This window comes from Phasianus colchicus, chromosome 2, assembly GCF_987193195.1.
Source record: "Phasianus colchicus chromosome 2, bPhaCol1.hap1.1, whole genome shotgun sequence".
NCBI classification, from domain to species: Eukaryota; Metazoa; Chordata; class Aves; order Galliformes; family Phasianidae; genus Phasianus; species Phasianus colchicus.
In genome coordinates this window covers 18689112-18710767 of record NC_143437.1, presented here as the reverse complement: position 1 = coordinate 18710767, position 21656 = coordinate 18689112, and the positions used below count along the sequence as shown (strand labels likewise).

The 21656-nt window shown below is 36.3% G+C and overlaps 1 protein-coding gene across 2 annotated transcripts in view; it reads right to left on the bottom strand.

Annotated features, from left to right (window-relative positions):
- EPRS1 (glutamyl-prolyl-tRNA synthetase 1) overlaps positions 1-21656 on the bottom strand; it is a 38414-nt gene that overhangs the window by 14319 nt on the left and 2439 nt on the right. The window contains exons 3-20 of one of the 2 annotated variants that reach the window (XM_031595933.2): positions 19492-19591; positions 16831-16987; positions 15578-15717; positions 14889-14983; positions 13386-13512; positions 12701-12893; positions 11837-12008; positions 10881-11114; positions 9200-9284; positions 8800-8859; positions 6389-6499; positions 4922-5058; positions 3995-4202; positions 3490-3602; positions 2727-2844; positions 2269-2646; positions 1201-1431; positions 292-540 (exon numbers count right to left, since the gene is read on the bottom strand). In XM_031595933.2, coding sequence (XP_031451793.2) covers positions 292-540; positions 1201-1431; positions 2269-2646; positions 2727-2844; positions 3490-3602; positions 3995-4202; positions 4922-5058; positions 6389-6499; positions 8800-8859; positions 9200-9284; positions 10881-11114; positions 11837-12008; positions 12701-12893; positions 13386-13512; positions 14889-14983; positions 15578-15717; positions 16831-16987; positions 19492-19591 — 2908 coding nt within the window. The remainder of the gene's footprint in view (positions 1-291; positions 541-1200; positions 1432-2268; positions 2647-2726; positions 2845-3489; positions 3603-3994; positions 4203-4921; positions 5059-6388; positions 6500-8799; positions 8860-9199; positions 9285-10880; positions 11115-11836; positions 12009-12700; positions 12894-13385; positions 13513-14888; positions 14984-15577; positions 15718-16830; positions 16988-19491; positions 19592-21656) is intronic. The other variant, XM_031595942.2, reaches the window with a different exon arrangement.

The following is a 21656-nucleotide window of genomic DNA, read 5'->3' as shown; positions in this document are numbered from 1 at the left end:
GAAAAAGTAAAACGTATTAAAAAACTCTGCAGAATAGACATCTACCATGCTTGTGTCAATTCATCCAGATGTCAGAGTTTAGTTTGACTTTTTATATTAGTAGAATTTAGAATGCATATCTCAGAGTCAGGAAAGAATCCAGCAAGAGAATGAACTTGTGGGGCATTACCAGACCATGCGAGTTTGATGGCTAAGCCCTGACCAGGACATGAGGTGCTTTGTACTTGGTGAAAGACTTCCCCCTAGTGGCAAAATTTGGTAAGAATTGCAATTGATTATTCACTACGGTACCTTGGAAGCTTTCTCTGCCTTCAGTCTTCGCACCACTTCCCCTTGTTCAGCTACATTATCATAAAGTGCTTTGGCATCCACTAAGCTAGAAGGTCCCAAGTTATTGCAGCATACAGAAGATGGAAGTGTAGCAGAAGACACACAAGGAGGAGCTGAAGGTGGATTTCCAGGCTTGTACTCTTGACCTGTTTTTTGTTTATATTCTGCTTTCAGATTTAAAAGAACTTTCACAGCTTCATCTACTTGTTCCTGAAGCAAAAAAAGAGAAAAAAAGCAGTTGCAGATAGACAGAAGCAACACAGATGTAACACATAGCTAAGGTCACATAACCCTTACTAACACACAAACATAGATGTTGCAACAAAAATTCTAGAGCTAACATGCTAGCAGCTGTCATTACTGAGTTCTGTTGTAAAACTTCCTAGCCAGAACAGCTATGAGCTGCACGATATAGGACTTAATCAGGCAGTATACATAAGGGCTGATTTCTGAGCCATGCAAGTTCTCCATTTAAGCAGCTTAGTTCCATGCAGTTTTAGCAGTCCACGCACAGGAGAATGGGAGTAAATACTCATACTCTGAATGAAAAACTGTTTCCTCATGACTACCAAACTACCATCAAATTTATTACTGTCCTCTAGACTTCAAGTTACTGCCTATATTCTGCTTTGCTTGCTTTTATCATTAAAAAAAAATAATAATTTTTACTTCTTTTACAGGTTCTCCATGCTCACTATCACAGAACTTGTGAAGTCATCCATACCAGCTTAGGAGAAATCAGAAAAGCACTTTATGGGAACTGAAATTCTTTGCTTAGATTTTATTCCCCAAATTTCACAAAACTTGCCATTAGGCTTTAGTCTCAGCTGAAAATACTGTTCCATTCAGAAATATTAACTGCTATTACACCTTTGAAGCTTTCTCTGCTTTTAGTCTGCGGACCACTTCGCCTTGTTCAGCTACTTTACTGTATAGAGATTTGCTGTCTATTGGACACGAAGGTGGAAGAGTAGAAACAGGAGAAGACTGAACAGGGACAGAGACTAGAGGTGGGCTTCCAGGTTTGTACTCCTGGCCTGTCTGTTGTTTATATTCTGCCTTTAAGGATAAAAGGACTTCCACTGCAGCACCTATCTGATCCTGTAAAAGAAAGGAAGAGGCAGAAAAAGGGAGAAACAAAGATACAGAAATATGAGATCCTGAAGTGCAAGTCATATGTTTTTATGAAAAGACCTGATGTTTATGCACATCATTCAATTTTCTCAATTATTCAGTAGAACTTTTTGGAGTCGTTTAGTATGTTTCTACTGTAACAAAGCATTTGCAACAAGGGATATACAAATCTAACAATCCTGAGTAAAACTGTAAACTAGTTTATTGTTACATCTTCCCATTTCCTTTTATGGTGCCATTAAGATGCTACTACAAACAGTATTTGATTACTAGGCACAAAGTGCATTATTTCACAGGTTTTCTCGCTCTGTATGAGAAAGAATGAAAAGAATACAGCTATAATAACTGTTTTCTATACTCAATCCACACCAGGAAGGTGTCTAGTATACATCTGTTGTACTTGGATCTTTTTTTCCTCTTTCTTGTTAAAAGGTTCTAAATAACAAGTCAATCCTGTGAAGTCAGTAATTCAATCTTATTTAGTCAAACAAATAAGCAAATACTGTGGGACATTTTTACCCTAAGGACCAGACTCAGATACCTCATCAACTCATGCTGTGGGGTGAGTGCTTCTGTCCACGTTTCTGCACTAAAAAACGTAGGAACTTGCTTGCATCTTTACAAATATTAACAGAGACTTTGTCATATATATCTAGCTAAAACATAAGAATTGAAAAACACAATGCCAGAACACAGCCCAGTCAAAATTATCATCACTGTGAAAACACTAAATCAAAAGAACCTATTTGCCTACACAATGAGCTATGCAGACCCAAACAAGCAAAAAAGTAGTATAGTCACCACCTTAGGTGCTTTCTCAGCTTTCAGTTTTCGGACCACTTCTCCTTGCTCTGCCACTTTATCATACAGAGCTTTGCAGTCCAGGGTACCAGAGTTCTCATGCTTTGAAGATGTATGCTGTTTAGTTACAGCTGCTGGAGGATTTCCAGGCTTATACTCCTGGCCTGTCTTCTCCTTGTATTCTGCTTTCAAGGCCAGCAACTGCTTCACAGCTTTATCAATATCTTCCTTTGCTGCCTTCTTAGCTTTCAAATCACGAACGATATCACCCTGTGCAGTCACTCTGTTGTACATAACCAGGTGGTCTTCTGAGGCAGTACAGGTTGCAGTAGAGGTATCACCAGTGAGTGGAACAGATTTTCCTTTAACAGCTGAACTAGCCTTAAAAGGAAAAAAGATATATTTGGCAGGCTGATCCTGTACATTAATACGTTCTGCATTTTTCTAAAACAAAAGCTTACCTCTTTCTTCGCAGTTTCAGCTTTGGTCTTCTCTTTTGACCCAGATGTTGGCATTTCCTTAGTGTGTCCATCAGGTATGTAAATCAAAATGCATGGTGCCTCTTTACAGCTATATGGACTGTAAAAGGATTTACGAAAAATCCAATCCAACAATAAAAAGAATACAAAATAATACATATAAAACATTTATTTAAACAAAAGTTCTACTATTCTACAAGCTGCTCTCTCATAACTCCGTGTTTACCTTCATATACAACTGCTGTTATCCAAATTTACATAACTGGGGATCAGCACTGATTCCTGTTAGGAACAGTAAGCTTTCTTTGTAATGTTACACGGCGGTGTAATTTTACAGGTTTGGCAGCTTGCTAAAGAACTGCTACAATAAACATTACTGCACACAATACCTAGGCAAATGCCCGTTTTATTCTGTGGCATTGTTCCTTGATTTATGTACTTTGAATCACAACAAGTAAGCCTGATCTCATTACTAATTCTGAGCTAGTTGGGGTGCACCAGAAGTGCCACATACCTGCCTTAGACAGACTTGCCTTAGACAGATGGGAGACTTACACAAAAAACAAAAGCCATGTCAGTTCACAGAAATAATATGAAAAAAAGTAGTGCTAAAAGCTAAAATATTTGCAGCATTGGTACAACACTGGTAACGTTACCCTCATCAAGAGATGTGTGAAAATTTTAGAACTCAACAAGTTAAATGAAGTTCTGTGAAGTTTGTTTGGGCCATTGTTAGGTAGCTTACCTCACTGGCTCATAGGGTTGATCACAAATAAAGAATCCTCTCCTCTGAAGTTGGATGATGTCTCCTTTTTTTAAGTCCTTAAGGCAAGGATCACCTAACATCAGTTCTTCTTGCTGTAAAAGTTAAAAACAATCAGTGCAAAGCTAACAAAGGACAAGAAATGCATAGTAAGAAACACGGCAGAGCTGTTTCCAAGTGCTGAAATGTCAGTTAATTCCAGAAGCAGAAGTGCTCAAAAGAAAATGCCATATTATAAGAGTAACACCATAAAAACTCAAACTATTGGTCCCTGCAGGGTAAGAATCAAGTAATGCATTAACATACAACAAAAAAAAAAATCACACATTCAACTCCTGTTATTATGAGAAATTGAAAACACAAGAACGAAATACACACATGATTTTCTTCTTTAACAAATGAAATTTTATGATCAAAAACAGTAACAAAAAGTAGTAATGGCAAAAAAAAAAATTGTAGAATATAAAGAGGAAAAAAACCACCTTACCTTGCTATTTCTGTTGATATATTGCTTGAAATCTTCATCTTTACCTAGAACTGGCTTAGTGATCAGATGTTCATAATTAACACAAACAGTTGGGATGAGTGGTGCACGTGGAGTTTCTGCTAACCAAGTGATCTTAGTGGTTTTTTTGAAGTCTTTATTATCTAAGTTCAACTTGGTATCAATGGACACAATTTTTCCACTTGAATTCCTACAGGAAAAGAGAAATGATTAGAGCAAAGCCAAAAGGGTTTGTTCCCATCTGATACTACAGACCATCAATAGATCCACTGAAACAACTGATAAGAGTTCACAAATGAAATATGGAAGACAAGAAACAAAAGTGAAATCGCTTCTGTTGGAAGTTCTCCTTTACTTCTGATTTCTTAAAATATCAATAGACACTACAGAAATGGGAAAAATCTCTATTTGTTTTGCATTCTGCCTCAGCTCAATTCATTCTGCCAGTGTCTCAGGCATTTTCCAGATATTATGATGACATTAACAGTCTCCTTCTCTCACTCCAACAGTTCTGCAACTAGAACTGTGATTTTGTTGTGTTTTTTTTTTTTTAACCTTGCAAAAGCAGGTAATTCTTGCTTTAAAATTCCAACGTTTTTTTGTTTGTTTGTTTGTTGTTTGTTTTGTCTGAAAAAGTTGTTTCACAGTGGAAATAATACCACTTATGTGGAGAACATGGGGCAAAAGGAACATGCAGCAGTAGGACTGATTGCTGATTTCAGACCTGGACCACCTGTACAATACACTTTATGTCAAATATCCAGTTCTGTGATATATTTCAAAGAGGATCTCTCTACATATGTGGATAACTACAAATATTTTACTATTAGAAGATACCTACTACTACAAAAAAAAAATCAATAATAAGTTGAAATGCAAAAGTTAATTTCATCTCCCAGTATTGCTTACCTGTTTAATTTCGTGATGATAATATTGCCCCAATTTATGAACGTAACCACCTCTCCCTCTGTCAAGGTCTCTGCATCTGCACCCTCTATCAGCACTCTGGAACCATACCACACAGGTTTCAACCCAACATCGGCATTCTGTGAAAAATGATTTTTATTTCAAAGGAGAGGCTGACAAAAGCTGACTAAATTTAAAGCAATGCCAAAACCTTGCTTTCTTTATGACAGATATAAAACAGATGAAGATGTAAGACTCAGAATAACAGTAACAGAAAACTATGGTGTTCCTCTATTACTGACTCTCAGGTTTCTGGTTGACAAGTGTTACATGTATTCCTCTGACAGCACTCCAAAAACACAACCTGTATCAAACACAAAGTTCAACATAACTGACAGCATACTAATACTTTCTTAAAGTTCGCATATCTTCAAATTCTTATGATCAATTTTTCTGCTTGCAATGCAAATTACCTTCAAAACAAATTTCATAACTCTCAGTTCTTTTTTTTACACAGTTAAAATTGAAGCAGCTGCATAGAATTTTTTAAGATAGTAATAAAAAAATGTATTTTAATATTCAGGCTTGCATCAAGTTTCTTTTTGACTTCAAGGGTCACAATTCTCACTTGCATCTGCTCGAAATGTGTTTCCTTACAGAAACACCAAAGGGAAAAGGATCTTGACCTCTCAGATACAAGAAATTGTTACAGGAATATTCAGAGCAACAAAATGAAGAAACTAAGTAAAACCTCAAAAATATTTACAAAGATGCTTTCAGAAATGTTGAAGTGTAACCTGAGATGTCATAGACAAAGTAAAACCTCTTCCCTATGAGTAACAGGGAAAAAAAAAATGGTGCCACCAGCACAGGCCCCTTCTTAATGGACATTATTCCATTTACTGATTACTAAGAGTTTTAAATTAGTAAGTTTGGAACTCTTGACAGTAACTACTTACTACCTGAATTCAAAAGCCATATTAAAAAAGATCTAAATAATAGAATTAACAGGTTAATATTTCACTTTTCTACTTAAATCTAATTCTTCCTGCATCCCTTGCTCTTATGGATAAGCTGTCATTACTATATTGTAACCATAAAGCTTTAAGTACATTGTGTATTTAAATTTCTCTGTGAATGTTTGTGTCAAACAATAATAAAAGCTGTCAGAGTATCCAGAGTATCACTCCAGACATGTGATGTATCACCTCTTCTGAGGTGCCCCCCGCCACGACTTCATCTATACACAATGTAAATATTTACAAAAGCACTTTCCTAAATTATTCTCTTAAATGACCAAAGATGTAGTTACTGACTTCTTGACAATTTTGCAAAAAAGCACGCCTTGGTTTTATCTCATGCTGTCCAAGCAAGTTAAAACCAGGACTCTCCTTGCTGACTGCTCTAAGCCAAGGTACTTCCAACCTTACTGATCTGAAATACAAGAGATTAAAGAAGTAAATTGAGAACCTTTGGATGTTTAGCCACTTCCTTCATCTCCTCTTGAGCTTCAGGAACATTTACTGGAACCACTGCATCTTTCAGTAAAGCAGTGTACCGAGGTGCTACTGGATCTATAACCTACAGAAAACAAACAAGGGGAGGGTCATGAATATATGACATCAACAGAGAAGTAAAATATTGTGTAAAACAACAACTTAAAAAAAAAAGGATATTAACTGGTACTCTTTATGTTACTGCATTTTTTTAAATGTTACTGTGTTAATCTCTTAATGTTACTTTAACCCAAAGCTATAGAAGTGAGAAAATAATACTTCAATTTTTCCTCTTTACTGAAATACCTAAAGTAAAAACTATGCATTGAGTATTTCTGATGTTAGAAGTAGGAAAAATGATCAGCTACTGTCTCACAGGGAAGACAGTAAAAAAATCCAATTTTTCTACTCATGAATAGTACTAAATCTGGACCACTTTCTTTCTAGGTAGCTGAATTTAAAGCAATAATTTATTGATGCAGCTCTTTCTTTTTTCAGCAGCATGAGAACTGCCCATACTCATTTTCCAGATCAGTACTCCAGCAAAATCAGGGACAGACAGGGCTACAGAGGAAGCACCAATTTAGTCTGCAATTTAAACACATCAGCATTAGATACTATAATAAGGCAATACCATAATATTGACTTCATCAAGATTTCTACAACTTGAGTCTGGCAAGAAAAACCTACAAACTGTCTTCCTGTGTTTTCATCATCCATTTTAAATCTCAGCTAAGATTGTTTTTCACAATGCTTTTCATATGTGAAAGATTGGTTTATATGATTTGACTAGAAGTTGCCTAGGACCAAAAGAGATCTTCCAGTTTAACTGGAAGCTAACACAAAGAAAAACACCTGCTGTTGTTAATACAAAGTAGCTTCTTTTCCCCTAGTTTATTCCTGCTGAAGTGAAAAACCGTGCATAAAAAATATAGGAAAAATAATTTAACATCTAACTACTGACACAAGCAAACAAGGTAATGATCACATTCTTAAAGAAGTCACATCTTTGTAAGTTGACAATTACTAAAGCTGGAATCTTAGGTGTTAGATTTTAAAAGAGGATCTGTGTATGCATTTCAAAATACATGTGATTTAATATCATAGTTTTGATAACTAAAAGACTGAATTTTACAGTGTTTTTAGTAGACTTTTTATTTATAGTGATTAAAATCCACAATTCTTCCTCAGACTACAAATGTTAAAAATCTTACAAATGCACTAATGACTAGCATATGAAATGAGTGGCTCAGCTCTCACACTAAGACTTAAAGCTCAGAATTACCTACACACAATTGCTTTTGTTCATAATTCAGATAGCACACTATCTGAACAGACAGATGTAAATGTGATGCTGTCCAAGGAGTCAGATATGTAAAAAACTCAGTTCAAAAATCAATTTAAAAAAAAAAAATGAGCCCTGACAGTCCTTCATGGGTTTTTCCCCCAAATCCAACTCTTAATTATATCTATGCAGCAACAGAAAGAACCAATTCATAATGCTTTGTGTACATAGCAAACCAAACACAAAATACGTGAATGAATACAAGACACATGCCAGACAAGCAAAAGCTACTTAAATGAACAAATCTGGGTACTATCTAAGCAAAATCAAGCAGGAATCCCAATGCAAAATAACAGGTGTTTCCACAATCACACAAAATATGCAGTCAGCATTCTAATAATTCGCCTTATTATAGTGTCCAAGCATCCGCTGCCAAAAAGCAACTAACCGTGTCAAGATGCAGTATTCCTTATCTGACATTCAGTTAGAAACATCAGCAGTGCTGGCTTTATCTACACAGGCAGTATACCCAGCATCTTAAGACAAAGCCACCAAAAGGAAAAGCGGCCAACAATTTGAGTAAGATTTATGTTTACATTAACAAATAAGCCAAACCAGAAACAGGCAGCAATTTAAAGCCAGGAATAATGCATTTTCAGTGGGTTTGTAGAGTTCCTGTTATATAAGCAAATATGACTGTGCTACAAAGCTGCAAAAAATGATAGCTTGTACTATGTATGCTTACAGCACTGTAAGCTATGGCTAAGGTAAAAAGCTTTAAGTAATACCTTCTTACAGATAGCTCGCAGCTTGAAAGCAGAAAAATGAAATGCAGTTTTCATATCAGATTTACATATATCATTATCTTTCCTCATACTACTAAGTAAGGCAAGTAAGTATTGGTATAGGACAATCAATAGGATTAGTGCTAACTCAGGTTAGAAACAGCAGGGGACATTCCATTTTCCTGAAAGTGTGCCAAAATGATGCAACATATTGCAATTGCTACTTGTTGTAATAAGCACTCCAATGAACGCTGGATTCTCTACATATTCCTGACAGGGTATCAGGAGTAGCATCAAATTCAAGTAAAAGCATACCTTTTTGTTGAAGGACCAAATTTTATCCCACTCCATATTCACAACAGATCGAGAGGAGCCCTGGAAAATTTAAAAAAGAAAAACACAACAAAAAACACAAGTGCATGTAGACTAGCTGTCAGACTCATCTAAAATAAAGTCCTTTAATGGCTACAAACCCTCTATTTGCATTTATCAAAACAATTTAGAAAAGCACTTTTGAGCTTGCAAAGCAATTTTTTTTAAAGAAACCTGGTACTGAGTTTTGCAAGGATCTGCTCAGACACGTTGAAGCAATACACACAAAAGCAGTGAATCTTCAAAAGAAACCTTACAATCACAAGTAATTTAAATGAAACCTTATGTAAATTTGTCCTTACTATATGAGACTCAAAGAATCAGAAAAGAAGGAAACACCCACCTGAGCAGCAATGAACTGTTTTAGCCCTTCAACTGTCATGCCTCTTCTCAGGACACCACGCACAGTGGGAAACCTTGGGTCATCCCTAGTAGAAAAAGAAGTTTTATCAGTATCACACACTAAATTTTACCTGTAAGATTGCTCAAAAAGTTTAGCAATACTGCCACATGTGAAAGGCACAGCTTCACTGCATTTTATTTTTGTGAATGAAGAGCGAGATGAGAAAATCTAACTGAGAAGGCTGAGGGAGGTAAGCCATCTCCTGGGGAAGCGGCTCTCTTCCTACGTCTATCCTACCTTCAGTCTCTCAAAAATTGATACGGTACAAAGTCATATTCCTATCTTTTTAAGGCACCTGAAACGGTCTGATTTCCTCTTGCTCAAGTGAAACAAGAAAGAGATGAGTGACAATGGCAATGTTCTCTCTCTGATGTGACAGAATGGTATGATTTTCCTGTTATTCATGAAATGAGGAAACCTAATGCTTGTCTACGGGAATATGTATCAAATCTTGCTGAGGCTCTAAGGGAGGAAAGTCATCATAAGACAGCTACATAAATACAGGGGGGAAAAAAAGAAAAATAAAGAGGATTTTTGGCACTAGCAAAGCGATAACAAACATAAGCTGGGAATGCAGGCTTCCAACAATGAGAAAAGGAAGCCAACAAAACAGCCTTATTTGATACTTTTAGGTAAAACACTCATTATAGAGACAGCCTAGGTATTTGTATAAAACGATGATCCTGTATGCTGAGCAGAGAACCACCTAAAACAGCCCATGAGAGTTGCCTGACTTGGAATTATCCACAGATTTCTTCAGAACCCTTTACCATGAGGAGAGGACTTCAGATGGTGGGATCCCACAACAAGGTCACTGTGGGAAGAACCAAGAAGAAACCTCTCTAGACTGAATAATTGCAAAGGTGCAGAATCACTGGTCATTCTTTTTAGGAAAACATTTAAGCTACCAGGCCACAAAGTATCCTTTATCTACTCCAGACATCCACTTAATCTCTTAATTTCTCACTGGTAATAGGTGACAGGATGGGGGGAAATGGCCTGAAGTTGCACCAGGGTAAGTTTAGGTTGGATATAGGAAACATTTCTTTACAGAAAGGGTTGTCAAGCACTGAAATAGGCTCCCCAAGGAGGCAGCTGAGTCACCATCCCTGAATGTATTTAAGAACCTTTTGGATGTGGTGCTCAGGGACATGACTTACAGGAGGGTTGTTAGACTTAGGGTAGTATGGTTAGGTTGTGGTTGGACTCAATGATCTTTAAGGTCTTTTCCAACCTGAGCGATTCTATGATTCTAAGAAAAGAAATAATGTAAGCATATAAAGAAGTGGGTGACAAGAGGAGGTATGTCTTCTGGCATTGCTCAGGAATGTACCTAATAACTCAGAGGGAAAAACATATAAGTAGCACCTGAAGCAAGAGCCAAAGCCCAAAAATAAGATCCTATAATAAACATGAAATATATGAACATGTATGCACAGTTACCACAGCACAGTAAGCAGACACGTTGTACATTCAGAAGCCACTGTAATTAATCTGCGTTCTCAAACTCCATTTAAATATTCATTCATGATACTTTGATGCTTAAGCACACTGACCAGAACGAGATGCATCAGTGCAAATATCTACAATAACAATGCTGAGCTACAAACGAGTAATGTACCATCCATCCACAAGCCCTTCGTTGACGAACCACGTCAGCTTTCTTTTGGACAGCACAGTGTTGTTAAGGTTTAGCCTGCTGTATTCCCATATGTATGGCTTCCTTATGCCCAATGCCTCAATGATCCAGTAGAACTGTTCATCCCTGTCATGGTATTCTGTTGTTCTAAGTGCATGCGTGACACCTTCAATACTGTCAACGATGGGGCAGGCAAAGTCATACGTAGGATAAACCCTTGAAAATAAGGAACCTTGGTTAGCAAGGCAGAAGAGCAAAACACTTTTCTCACATTTAAACCTCCAAATTAAGCATCATTTCTATATTTACATACTACAAACTTTTATAGTCTATGATCTGAAAACCTTCAGATAAAGCCTTCTTTAAAAAAGCATACAGACAATACAGAACGTGCAAAGCTATCACATTTAAAACAAATCCCCTACATACAGGAATTGCTTTAGTGTTATACACACATTAAAATCAATATTTCCAAAACCAAGGTTGTCTGGCTGGTAGCAGAGGCCCCAAATAAGCAGCGAACCATAGCCTCCAGCAATTGGGTAGGCTGATTTCAAGGCACAATGTAGAAATTCTTCATTCTGCACAAAGACAGAGGCTGTTATGAAAACTATGATGTAAAATTGTCACGATCCTGTTTAAGTTCCAAGAATTAAAGGAAACAACTTTGTTGTCCATGATAAAGCCATTAAGTCTTAATTCAACTTCTGAATCCAAGCTCTTCACTGACAGATGATGTATTTATAGACCAAAACTGAAATATTCACTGCTGACAAGGATAACTAACAAACAGGTTTTAAAAAGCATCTGTAAAGCTCCTCATAGTAAAGAGACTCATTACGTTTTCTGACTGAAAAATGCAAGCAGATACCAAGGAATCGTAAATACCCTGAAAAAAAGCAAAAAAATCACAGGCCATACAAAGAAATTAAACATACTTGTAGGTAGTTCCTGTACGTGGGTGAGGCTGGTTTTTACAACGATAAAGAGTCGGATCCCTCATACATCCATTGTTACTATTCATATCTATTTTTGCTCGTAGACAACAAGTTTGTCCATACTCTGTTCCCTTTTTCATTTCTTCCCACATTTGTAGATTCTTATTAACGCCTAAAAATAATAAAAATAATTTTCTAAGGTGTTTTGAATTTGATACAGAACTACAGCCTACCACTGCCGCAACAAAAAGCAATGTCACCCCCTCTTTAAATACATTTCATATTTTGAATTTTTTATAAATTGGTGATGAATGGTGATGAGATATATATACCAGTCTAAATGTACACTTATTCCAGCCACACAGAACAAAGCACTAAACATTTGTGAGTAATAACAGATAAAAGCCTGGGAAAGAGAAGGCTCAGGGGTGACTTCATAGCCTTATAGTCTTCTAGTACCTAAAAGGGCTTTCAGGAAAGATGAGGAGGGACAATTTAACAAGGAGCGTTAGGACAAGGGCTAATGGTAAGGAAGTTCTTTATTCACAGTGTAGGGAGACACTAAAACAGGTTGACCAAAGAAGCTGTGGATGCACTATTGCTGGAGGCATTGAGGCTAGGCAGGATGGAGCCATGGGCAGCCTGATCTAGTGGAAGGTGTCTCTGCTCATAGCAGGAGGATTCGAATGGGTGATCTTCAAGGTCCCTTTCACACCAAACTTCTTTAATGTCCTATGATTTCCAAGTTTCTATAAGGACCTTAGAGTTATGCAATCAGTTATCTCATTCACCTTTTAATAAAAATCAAGTTGTGACGCAAATTAAAATGCCACAAAACCAAGAAGGAAGTACAAAAAATCTTACAGTTGTTTCTGTGTTTAGATTCCGTTCTTTGCTCACGCTCTGCTTTCATTTGCTCTGCAGGAGTATCATCCACATATGCCTTCCCTTCTTGAATAAGCTGCTCAGCGTATTTCATTATTGTTTCAAAGTGATCTGAGGTATACGTAAATTGATCTGGTTTGATGTGCAGCATTGCGACATCTTCAAGAATAACCTGCAAAGTGTGGAATTGTCTACTGTAATATTCTAGCAAGTTAATTTTCTTAAAACTCTATCCTCACCATGCCAGATTAGGTTCCCTAGCACTCCAGAGTCCAGGAAGGATGATCAATAAAAATAATATGACAAGCATGAAAGAAAAAAGAGGTGAGCACTTACTGATTCAAAGCTTGCTGATTATGTGAGATCAGGAAGAACAAGAAAAGGAGATGAAAATTGAAACAAACTACTTACAGTCAAATAGTACTTATAAAATGAAAACGAGTATTACAGGAGTTGCATATCTACATACATGTTGGAGAAAGGAAAGGAGCAACTCATAAAAGGCTTTTATTAAAGATGATGGAAATTTCTTCCAAGCGTAAAACTTGAGTGCAATACTGATGCCCTAAATATCTAGTGCAAAAAAGTGAACAACAGATCTCTATGTAAATTACCTTTGAGTTAGTTTAATACAGTGAATGATTTCTCTGTTCTCTCATCATACCTTTTCAAAGTCTTCTTTCTCTTTTTCAGGATTTGTGTCATCAAACCTCATAATAAGTTTTCCTTTGAAGTTAACTTGGTAGTGCTGATTTAGAAGAGCAGCTTTGGCATGACCGATGTGCAGATATCTAAAAAGAAAATAAACAAGTACATCAGCCCCACTTTATTTAGACTTCTGTATTTGTGAAAGAAAGATAAGAAACGGGTAAGCAATAGCTAAGTCAAACAAATAAAGAAAAAGTCAAGATTTGATATATTTATAAAAGTAGACTATGTTTTTTCTACCATAAAATTACCAGATAATTGTTAAAATGTGGCTTATTAACTGTCACTATGCATATAAAAATAGGACTTGAATTATTTCCAGTTTTACAGACTAACTTAAACTGATTGTGTTGATAATATTAAGTAGGTTCTACCAGATAGATAATCTGAACCTATCACATTCAGAAGACTGGAATTTTCTAAAACAGTGGATGCTTTTCATTTTAATGTGGACTAAAAAGTTATTTCTGATTTAAACCTAATTGAACAAATAAACATTAATTCCAAAAATCTAAAAATACACATGCTTCTAAAGAAATCATCTATGGTACATACTTAATTCCCAATATTCTAAATGACAGTTTGTACAGGACTTGTAGAGTAAGAAACATAAGCACAGAAAAAAATACGATGCTGATTGGACAGTTTACTGAAGAAAGGCAGTAATGGAAATTTTACAGCTTATCAAGCATTTCTAAAAGAAATAGAAAAAAATCTGGGTGAAAGTTTTATTTATGAAATTGGTTATGCATTTTTTAATCCTCTTTTCTATGTGTTGATTGATAAAAGTAAAGCTTTACTTACTATGTGTGTCACATACATATGTTTGCTGAATAAGACATTTCTATACTCCTACTGATTTCTGACTGCTTCTGCATTAACTATATAGGCAATTAAGATGCTATAATATATGTGGATCAACAGATCAAAGAAGTTGACAGTGAGATTCATAACATATCCCTTTTTTCGTCTTAATGAGTTTGTATCTCAGATTACATATAACCCGATCCTCTGAGACAAAGGTCTCAATTATACATCTATTGTAAAGTTTCCTGAAGAGAGATTATTCCATACACCTTTCCCTTTCCAAATTTAAGCTTCCTGATGAAGCACTGAGCACACTACATCCAACTCATGAAGACTGTATTCACTCATCACAGCTTCTGTTGCACATGTCTACATTATCCATGCAAATCCCTTCCTCTTCTCCTCCTCCCACTGCTAAGCACATTAAAAAACCACTTCTGTATTTCAAGTTTAACTAATAACACAATGAGTCACAGAGAAGTAAACATACAACTCTAATGCAGTCACAGACAAAGCTTTAATTACTCTTTTGACTCCAAAGACTTGTCTGATAAGCTGATGCACAAAGCTGATCCTCACCAAAGCACACTTCTAGTTTTCTTGAAAACAAAAATGAAGAATAGAGACTTTTCAAAGCATCTATGCTTCTTACCCACTTGCTTCAGGAGGAAACCGTACAATGACCTTTCCCATCTCTGCACCAGGAAGTTCAACAAACTTCCCAACATCTGCCTTCTTTTCAGTCGCCTTAAAAATCAATGGAGATTATAATTACAGATCACGTTAGCTGAATAAAACTTCAGATATATGCTTGTGCTCCAGTATTTCTTTCAAAACAGACAGCAAGAATCCATCCTATTGCACCCCAAATTCATCTCTTCACAACTTTCACATTACTGTTAGTACATCAAAACTAGACTAATTTTGCAGCTCAAAGTTAATCTGTTTTCAGTTGTGAACTAGGCCTGAGAAGTCCTAGCAAGTTACTTGATTTTCTAGATAGAAGAAAACCAAATTTTTAACCTCACTGTGATTAACTACTTCAAGCAACTGCAATCTCTGCAGGTCTATCAGGACTTTGAAATCCTTGTTAGAAAATCAAAATGATACAGCTAAAGAGCAGTGCCATTTTTACATGATTCCAGCTAAGCACTGGACTACACTACTCACCTTTCTGAATATGACATTGGTAGCTGTTTTGTTCCTCCTTTCTAAGAGGAGCTTACAAAAAAAAAAACTATTTGCAACAGATTCCTTTTAATTTTCTAAATTTAAGAAGATCCTTATAGGGTATTCATACAAATAAAGCTACTCTCCCCAAACAATGCGAGTAAAGCTTACCATTTTGACCTTTGGGATGCCAGAAGCCCACTTGGCTCCTACAGACTGAAAAGCTTGTTGTACGTCAAGAAAGCCATACCATCGTTTTGCATGGATGGGAGCTTTATTTTGCTGTAATTGCTCTTGCCAGATGTTATTATCTGTTAGGAAACAAAATTTTCAAGCTACTGAATTATTAAAATACGAAGACTACCAACTGCAATTTTTAAGATCAGTACAAGATTATGGTTTTTAATAACCTACTTAGTCTCTGTTCTGAAAGGATATTTAGTCATGAGAATACAAGTCATTTTAAAGCAAATTAAATAACAAGCTCCCTCCAAAGAACATAATGCATTCTTTTTCATTTCAAGAAACAGAAGGGGTGGGGGACTGGGCAACATTAAGTTTTGTTTTTATCATCTAACTCAAAATTAGTAATAATGTGGGTTTTTTCTTCCAAAAACAGAAATACAGAATATCCTTCTAATAGGTCTATCTTTGATGTTTTTCAAGCTTTCTCCAAAGTGAAGCATATACCAGTACTAGCATTTATTTTTGAGGGCTCAGTTCCCAAAATCTAATATTGAAGGTGCAACTTCACTAAAAGGATTCCAGTGGGAAAAGACAGAAAACTGACATAATGCACCAATTTCAGATTTCTCGAGGTGTAACTTAGAAAAATTACTCAAAGATGTCAGCCTATAATCTTGAACACGTACTTTACTTTCAAGAGGCACTCAGTCACAATGAATGACAGTCACCCACTAATTTTAGACATACACCTGACATAAAAACTCATATCAACAGTTCAGCAAAGCTTGTTTTAGCTTCTGAAGACTATTTCTCAGGGTAACACTTTTCAGTAACTCAAGTTAAACACCAAAGAAATGTAGTCTATTAAGGTAACATAACTGAAAGATCTGTGTATATAATTTTATTCTGTAGTACTAAATTCAAATACTCAAGTCAAAATTTTGGGCCACAACACACTTTCCTATTTAGGAAGCAGGTAATAATGACATTCTTACAGGTAACACAGTATAAGTTAGAAACATTACCATCCATAAACACATCATATAAGTTTCCACATAGAACAATTCTAAGGCTTCCTAAGCCACACATCAGTGATGCACAGGACAAAGCTGTGTGAACAACAGTACAGAGTATGGCATACAGCTAAGAACTGCTATTAGCAACCACAGAAAGAGAAATTTGAGAACTCCTAGTATGTATGACAGCAAACCAATGAAAAGGAGAACATATACCAGTACCTTTTAGGACAGCCCAGACACACACATCTGCAAGACTCAGAGAGTTTCCAACCAAGTAGGTTCTCAGAGATAGGCAGTGGTTGAGCTCTTGGACTGCTGAAAGAAACTGGCTAGCAGTAGATAACTTTGTAGCACTAAACTCTAGCCAGTGGTCAACCTAGTTTTAAGGAACAGTGAATATTCAAAGTTAGTAAAGCAATGAAAAAGAAGTCAAAAATCTGAATCTACACTTAACAGCTGAACAGAAAATACTAGCTAGAATATCAATATTAAATATATTGGATGTTAAATCACAAGGGGTGCTTAAATAATCTTTAAAATCAAGTACACCTAAACATTTATCCAGAACTACACTACATGATTAAATTCAGCTTCTTCCTTCAGAATGTTTTCAAACTGTTGAAACTATACCGATTTCATTGAAACTATTCCCACTGGAAAAAGTAGCAGTTCTTGGGCATTTATTTCATCACACACAGCATACAATAATGGATGTCCTCCAACTATTTAGGTATAACATTAGTGCTCTATTTGATCTTTCTGGTATCATTACTGAATAAGTATGTCATTTTCCCCTCAGTTCCTATCTTCTCTGCCTCAGATTCTTTTAGCTTTGAAGAAGCCAAATTCCTTACCCCACCTCATTTCCCTTCCCTCTCTCCTGCAAAAGTCTTTTCCTACAGAAAGAAATACATCTTGCTGCATGCATTAGAAAAAAGAAAAAAGAATAACAATCAGGCCCTTGGTTGATGCAAAGCTCTGTCCATGAATCAGATCCTTCAATTCTGTAAAAGATCAAATAAATCTTATACTCCTCTGTCTGTTTCACGTTCAAGTGTTTGGTAAACTGCATAAGGAATCCTTGCAATATCTGAGCCAATGGGGCAGGCATAAACATAATTACATTACATAAACATAATTGCTACAGAACTCAGTTTGGTTGTTCAAAGTTATGAAGTATTTGTACCACAAATGTTGCTGCCACTGTACATCCCAAAGTACAGCACTATTGTTGAAAAAAGAACAAGAGAAAAGAAGCATTTTACTAGAACTAGCAATCTTGAAAGCGTATTTACAGAGGCCTTAGGGCTTAACTTCAAAACACATTTTTTCCTCAGAAAATTTAGGTACCTATACACATTATAACCTCTTTTTAGTGCCTTACAAGGAATACACTATGACAACACTTCCCTTTAGACCTGCTGTATGGGATGAAGGCTTTAATTAACTCCAAGCAATTGTAGAAAAGTGTTGAACCAAGTCCTTCAGTTTCCTCCCTACATTTCGGAGAATACTAATTTTAGTTCATTTGCCAGTTTCAGTCATCATTTTAAAACTCACCAGGACTCAGGAAGAACTGCATCTCATTTTGCACCATATCCACAATTTATAACAACTTTTTGTAATTTGTATAAGGAATGATGACCAAGAAGTTCCCTCTTCGGTATAAAGAATTTTGGTGCCTTCATGGCACCGCTAGGAAAGTGCTATGGAATCCAAGACTTTATACAACAGAACATCTCATCACTGTGGCAAGATACCTGAGCCAGAAGGCATTTAACTTGGATCTCAAGCACTGAATGAAATCAGGTTGAGGGTTTTGCCCATCACATACAAAAAAAAATTTAGTACAAAATCACAAGTTCTGCACACAGTGGCATATTTCGTCATTAGCTTCAACATGATTTTCTGTTAGCTGCTGAAGGTATTGTAATACAGTGTTCCTTTGTACAGGAAGAATTACATTACACAGGAGTAAGTGATGGCAACCGAGCAGTAGAAAGTGAAGAGAGAAAACCATCCCTTGAATGAAGGCATTCAAGGCAAGGCTGGATGTGGCTCTCGGCAGCCTGGTCACCCTGCCCATGGCAGTGTAACTGAAACTGGATGATCTTGGAGCACCTCTCCTATGAAGAAATGTTGATAGAACTGGGCTTATTTAGCTTGGAGAAGAGAAGGTTCTGGGGAAACCTCATTGTGGCCTTCCAATACCTAAAGGGAGTGTATAAACAGGAGGGGGTATGTCTTTTTATGAGGGTGGATAGTGACAGGACAAGGGGGAATGGTTTTAAACAAAGACAGGAGAGGCTTAGGTTAGATATTAGGAGGAATTTTTTCACACAGAGGGTGGTGACTCATTGGAACAGGTTGCCCAAGGAGGCTGTGGATGCCCCATCCCTGGAGACATCCAAGGCCAGGCTGGATATGGCTCTGGGCAGCCTGGTCTGGTGGTTGGTGACCCTGCACATAGCAGGGGGTTGGAACAGATGATGACTGTGGTCCTTTTCAACCCAGGTCATTCTATGATTCTATGAACCACAGTCATCATCTACTAACCTGAACTGTTCTAGATTAGTGAACTGCCATCTTAGGAGTAGTTGCTGTGGGGGGTAGGAAATGGCAATTCTTTCCAAGATCAGATTTATGACTCTTCTTTACAAGAAGTTGCAAGCGTAACAAAAACAAAACAAAACAAAAATACAAACAACTCAGCATCCCACATAACTGGAACCTCAGACTAATAATAAAATGCACAGCAATACACAATAAAATGCAGGAATATAAAAAAGGTCCTCCGAAAGAAAAAAAAGAATGAACACTTTGGTCACAGGCAAAAGAGGGAAGGAAATAGAAAAAAAGAAAGGCACAGTTCTTTCTCACCTCAGTGTGTTCCAAAAGATTCAAACCATACAACCCAGCAGAAGCAGCAACTCTAGCCAAGTAACGAACTATAGAATTCACATTGGTAAATGAAACATGCCTGAAAAAATATGCAAAAGAAAGGTATATTAAATTACTACATCCAGTTCAATTTCACATGCAGTTGAAAATGTGTAACACTCATCCCTACAGGCTCACACAGGTGTAGTTCACAACATAATAGCTCCAAATGGTTCTCAACAAGCACTGACATCAACAAGGAGTTGCTGTAAGTGTTCTGTTTCTCTCATTTTAATTGACTGAATGCTACACTTCAGTTTGTCTGAACAAGCTTTTTTTCTGTCTCTGCTACTATTTTTCTTACAAGCAAGTTATCTACCTCCTGCTACACATATTTAATCCTTTATAAACTTAAGAGGAATTTTTGATAGCGCAGAAAAAGTCTTGCAAAGATCAATGAAAATCCTGAGAAAGAAATAAAAGCTCCTTGGTACAGTAATAATTATAACGAGTCCCATTTCTGATACAAAGGGATTAGACAATCACACTCAGTTAACTGCACTAAAATCTAAGAAACATAGCTTATTTGTGAGGTTTTCTTTGCTTCTAGCTTTTGAAACTCCAAGCATCCACTTTTAATCCTTAAATTGTTATTAAAAACAAGACCTATGAGGGAAGGGAGGTACTGTATGCAAAGTATGTCCTCTTCTCATTTCATCATGCTGCCAGACTTTAAAGAAACTCTTCCAGAGAAAAACAAGAATCTTTAATATATTCGCATCTACAGAAAGTTTGTGAAATAAGTTTTTGCTTTCGCTAGTTCATACTAAAATAAATGCCCTTGATTACTTAAGCAAACCATTACAACTATTGGTTTCAACCCCCCAAAATAAAATAAAAAGTAAAAAATTTTTTTAAAAACACAACAAGGTCTGGAATACCCCAAGTGAATTTCAAGTCATGCCAGAATAAGATGGCTTCAGCAGAATTGATGCCATGAAATCCATTTACCAGAAGCATTACTTGAGATCTTAATTCAGCTGATGCTTCTCCAGTTACAGATATACTTTTAACAGACTTTAAAGGAGAGAATCAATTTTTTTTAATGATTGTACAACTAAGCAAGAGAAAATTAATGCAATATTGATGCTTGGAATAACTTCTTAAACATAATCCAATGTCAGAAAAGAGATGATACTAACACACAAAAAAATGCCACCTGATAGAAATGAGATCTAAAGAAATTTAGATCTTATTCACTTGGGACCAAGGAGCAGAAGAGCTTATGAGCTTTTGCTTTCCATTTCTGACCTTTCCCATAATAGCTAAAATGAGTGTGTTTGCAATGCAGTGGGAGAAAGGCATGGCAACATAAAACTAATAGATTTAATAAAATTTAGAAAACATTGTTCTTTCATTGCTGAGTATACAATAATACTCCAACGTCACCTTGAAATGATAGCTTTTATACCACAAGGCAAAAGACAACATAGAATAAGAATAGAAATTATAATGAGGAAAGAACTCTTATTTGAATTTAAACCTAATCTTTTAACAGAAAATGGAAACAGAAACCAGTAGCACAGTCATTATGTTTGAAGACTGTCAAGCAGCCTGTGCTTTGATTATCTGCCAAAATATGTATACAGTGACAAGCTCACTCTCTAGAGTTATAAGAGAGTGGAAAAGATCAGCTGCTGTTAACTTGTAAGGATCTCCACAACACGACGTAAAAATACTATGTTTACTTTTACAATCATCCTAAAGTCATGCAGGAATACCAGCTTATGTTTCACTGGTAACTTCAAGAGCATCTTCCATGGGAATAACTCACAAAATATGAACAAGTCTGGTTTTTGGAAGACCAGGGAAAAAATCTGTAGTTCCCAATCAAGTTTTTCACTACCTACTCAAAACTGTAGTTAAATGATTCTGAATTTTAAACAGTATTATCATGTTTGATAATATGTTCAGGAGCCAAAATGCGTTCCTTACTGTTGATTCTAGATTATCAGAGGTACCACTGCAATGTCAGTGGGATTTCAATGTTGGGATATCTTCTCACATTATATTCAGACATCTTACACAATATGGAATTTGAGATTACAATCCAGTTTTCCCAAACCAAAAGAATTAGCCCTGCATTTCTGATATGCACATGACCC